The following is a 3,580-nucleotide window of genomic DNA, read 5'->3' as shown; positions in this document are numbered from 1 at the left end:
TTATATTGTTTAATTTAATTATATTAATTAAATCTATATTAATTAAATTTTATATTAATTTTATTAATTAATTAAATCTGTTAATTATTTTATAATTATCTAACATTTACATATTTATGATATGATATTGTTTCATAGTGATAAGGTTGTATCTTTTATTTATTTATTTATTATTGTGATGATTATGATTAATTGTTTTTCTATAATGGTTATGATTTTTGTTGGAAAGCCTAAAGTTTGTTATTTTCACTATATTGCAGATAAAGTAAGGACTAAGCTTGCAGCTTGGAAGGCAAAACTCTTATCTATGGCAAGTAGAGTCCAATTGGTGAAATCAACCATTCTTAGCATGTTAATTCATTGTCTTTCCATTTATAAATTGCCTGGTAGCATTGTCAAGAAGATAGAAACATGGATGAGGAACTTCATAGGGAGTGACAACATTGATAAGAAAAAAATAGTTAATGTGGATTGGAAGGTTTGGGAGGTTTGGGAATCCTGTCCCTCAAGGCTTACAATTCTGCCACCAACTTGCATATTTGTTGGAAGTTCTTAAATGACAATCAGAGCTGGTCTAATCTTCTGAAAGCTAGAGTTAAGAGGAATGGTAGAATTATTAAATACTCTATTAAATCCTCTATTTGGCATGAGATTCAAGAAGCTCATGGTACTGTGATGGAAAATTGCATGTGGAGTATAGGAAATGGCACAAGGGTGAATTTCTGGCTAGACAATTGGTTAGGGCAATCTTTAGCCAGTAAATTTCATATTCCTGAGAAGTTTCATTTTGCTCTAACTTCAGAAGTTAGTGATTGGTGGATCAACAATTCATGGTCTATTAGGAACAACATCCAGCTAGCCTTTCCAAATCAGTTACATTCTATTTTTGCAGTGACCATTCCTGATGTTGAGATTGAGGATCTTTTCATTTGGAAAAATGCTAAGGATGGACAACTTACTCTTAAGGAAGCCTACAACACCATCATTAAGCCCAACCCCTCTACAACCTGGAAATCCTTTCCTTAGGATATTGACACACCTCATGCTCACTCAATGATTCTTTGGAGATTAATGCACAACAAATTACTTACCGATGAGAACTTGAGTATTAGAGGTTTCTCTTTTACTTCTCTTTGTAATCTTTGTCTTTCCTATTGTGAGAGCTCAGCTCATCTTTTCTTTCACTGCAAGTTTGCTAGAAATGTTTGGAATTGGTTTGTCATCTCCTTGCAGTTAAGTCTGGTGGTTGCAAACATTGATGATTGGTAGAAAATACTTAAGCAGAATTGGTCTCCTCAAGCCAAGTCAGTTGTTCATGCGATCATAGCTTGCATATTCTACCAAATTTGGTCGGCTGGAAATAAGGCGAGATTTAAGGATAAAGCTGGGAATTGGAAAACTTGTGTGGTTATGGTGGCTGCTCAAGCTAAGTTAGCTGGTAATAGCTCTTGCAAGGTTTCAGATTCATCTATATCCAACTTTTGTTTGCTCAAGAAGTTTTGTTAGAACAAGATTTGTTCTGATCAATTATCTTAGTTTTGATGATAACAATAATATGAATTTTGCTTAAGATAATATGGTACTCTAATCCAATGCAATTTCCTTTTCAGGAAATATATATAAAGAGTATGCATAATTCAGCGCTCAGAAGCTTTGTCTCAAAGGGTTCAGCATGCAACATCAGAACATGGTCTGGCAAGACATCAGAAGATGGTCGAAGCAGAATCAGAACATGGGTCTATGGAAGCATCAGAAGAACATGAGATCAGAAGCACTGAAGTTCTGATGGTATCACGCTCAGAAGCACTTCAAGGTCAGAAGATCAGAAGATGCTTTGCACCAAGCTGTTTGACTCTGATGATATTCAAACGTTGTATTCACAAACATCAGATCAGAAGGAAGTACACGTGGCAAGCTACGCTGACTGACAAAAGGAACGTTAAAAGCTATTATAGGCAACGTCAGTAGACACAGCGTGAACAAGGCTCGAGGTAGTTGACAAAAGCGTATAACATTAAATGCGATGCTGTACGGAACACGCAAAGCATTAAATGCACTCAACGGTCATCTTCTCCAACGCCTATAAATATGAAGTTCTGATGAGAAGCAAGGTTAACGATTTTGAACAAAAAACAACGCCTATTAACTTGCTGAAACTCTGTTCTACTCAAAGCTCAGAATCTTCATCTTCATCAAAGCTCACTACATTGCTGTTGTAATATATTAGTGAGATTAAGCTTAAACGTTAAGAGAAATATCACAGTTTGTGATTATAGCTTTTAAGAAGCAACTGTAATACTCTTAGAATTGATTACATTAAGTTGTAAGGAACTAGAGTGATCGTGTGGATCAGAATACTCTAGGAAGTCTTAGAGGTTATCTAAGCAGGTTGTAACTAGAGTGATCGTGTGGATCAGTATACTCTAGAAAGTCTTAGAGGGTATCTAAGCAGTTGTTCCTGGAGTGATCAGTGTGTGATCAGAAGACTCTGGAAGACTTAGTTGCTGACTAAGTGGAGAACCATTGTAATCCGTGCGATTAGTGGATTAAATCCTCAGTTGAGGTAAATCATCTCTGCGGGGGTGGACTGGAGTAGTTTAGTTAACAACGAACCAGGATAAAAATAACTGTGTGTCATACCCCAAAATTTGCCCATCACATTTTATACTCAAGCTCATTTGAATCTTAGAAGCTTAAGATTCGACTGAGTATACACTCTCCTAAACAACAGCCTTCTAACTAGGGTTTTCCCTCTCTCAAAGAAAAGTCAGGTTCTGATGCCTCCAATGGACTCCATGACCTCTCATATGATTCAAATGATCCACATGCCAAGTCTGAAAATGCTTAATTTGAGAGATATGAGCTAATACATTATAGGTCCTTCTAAAGGATCGCAAAAAGTCATTTTTTCTCAAAGCTCATAACTTGAGCATGGAATATTTAATCGAGATGAAACCAAAAGCATCATTTAAAGGACATTCTAAACTTTCTAGAATGATCAATAACACCTTCACAGGGCTAAAATTGAGAGAAATACACATTGCTAAAGTCGGGAAAGTTTAGAAAGGTATATGAAGTGCAAAGTGAAGAACTGTGATTTTTTGAACCCATGGGCCTAAAATATGGATGTCAAATATGTCCATGAGCTTCATAAGCATCCCTAAACTAACTACTTTATTTTTTATAAAATTTATCTCGTTTATTTGAATTTTTATTCATTTAAATGCAAATAAATTATTATAAAATATTGAAAAATTAGTTTTAATAAAGGATTTAATTTTCTTATCAAATCTAATCAATCAAAAGGTCCAAATATGCTACAATTTTCGTGACAAGAGGAGTAGGAAAGATTTGGAATAACATGAACCAAGAATAGAAAGAAATATGTGAGATTTTCTCAAATTTTCAAGTCACCAAGGAAAACAAATGTCCAAGCCCAAAAGGTAACCCTAATCTACTTCTTATATATACAAACATTCAGAATGCATCAAGGGACAGAGCTGCAGCCCTACAACCCTAACATCAAGATGTTTCTCAAAACTTCCAAAAAACTTAAAAACTAGGGCACGCACTAAAATTC

The 3,580-nt window shown here is 35.1% G+C and overlaps 1 protein-coding gene across 1 annotated transcript; it reads left to right on the top strand.

The window, feature by feature from the left end:
* The first annotated feature begins 205 nt into the window (after window positions 1-205).
* On the top strand, window positions 206-1,026 carry LOC131657648 (uncharacterized). The gene is made up of 2 exons (XM_058927020.1): window positions 206-478; window positions 568-1,026. The coding sequence occupies exons 1-2, from the start codon at window positions 206-208 to the stop codon at window positions 1,024-1,026; spliced, it is 732 nt and encodes a 243-aa protein (XP_058783003.1).
* Window positions 1,027-3,580: the final 2,554 nt, after the last annotated feature.

This window comes from Vicia villosa, linkage group LG3 (assembly GCF_029867415.1).
Source record: "Vicia villosa cultivar HV-30 ecotype Madison, WI linkage group LG3, Vvil1.0, whole genome shotgun sequence".
Lineage (NCBI taxonomy): Eukaryota > Viridiplantae > Streptophyta > Magnoliopsida > Fabales > Fabaceae > Vicia > Vicia villosa.
The sequence above is the reverse complement of the archived record's forward strand: the minus strand, read 5'-3'. Positions and strand labels throughout refer to the sequence as shown.

What these genes read in the sequence shown, in the direction of transcription:
- LOC131657648 (XM_058927020.1), top strand. Translation starts at nt 206, where the DNA reads ATGGTTATGATTTTTGTTGGAAAGCCTAAAGTTTGTTATTTTCACTAT. An exon ending in TAGTTAATGTGGATTGGAAG is followed by an intron (nt 479 to 567) that starts GTTTGGGAGGTT and finishes AATGACAATCAG; the next exon opens with AGCTGGTCTAATCTTCTGAA.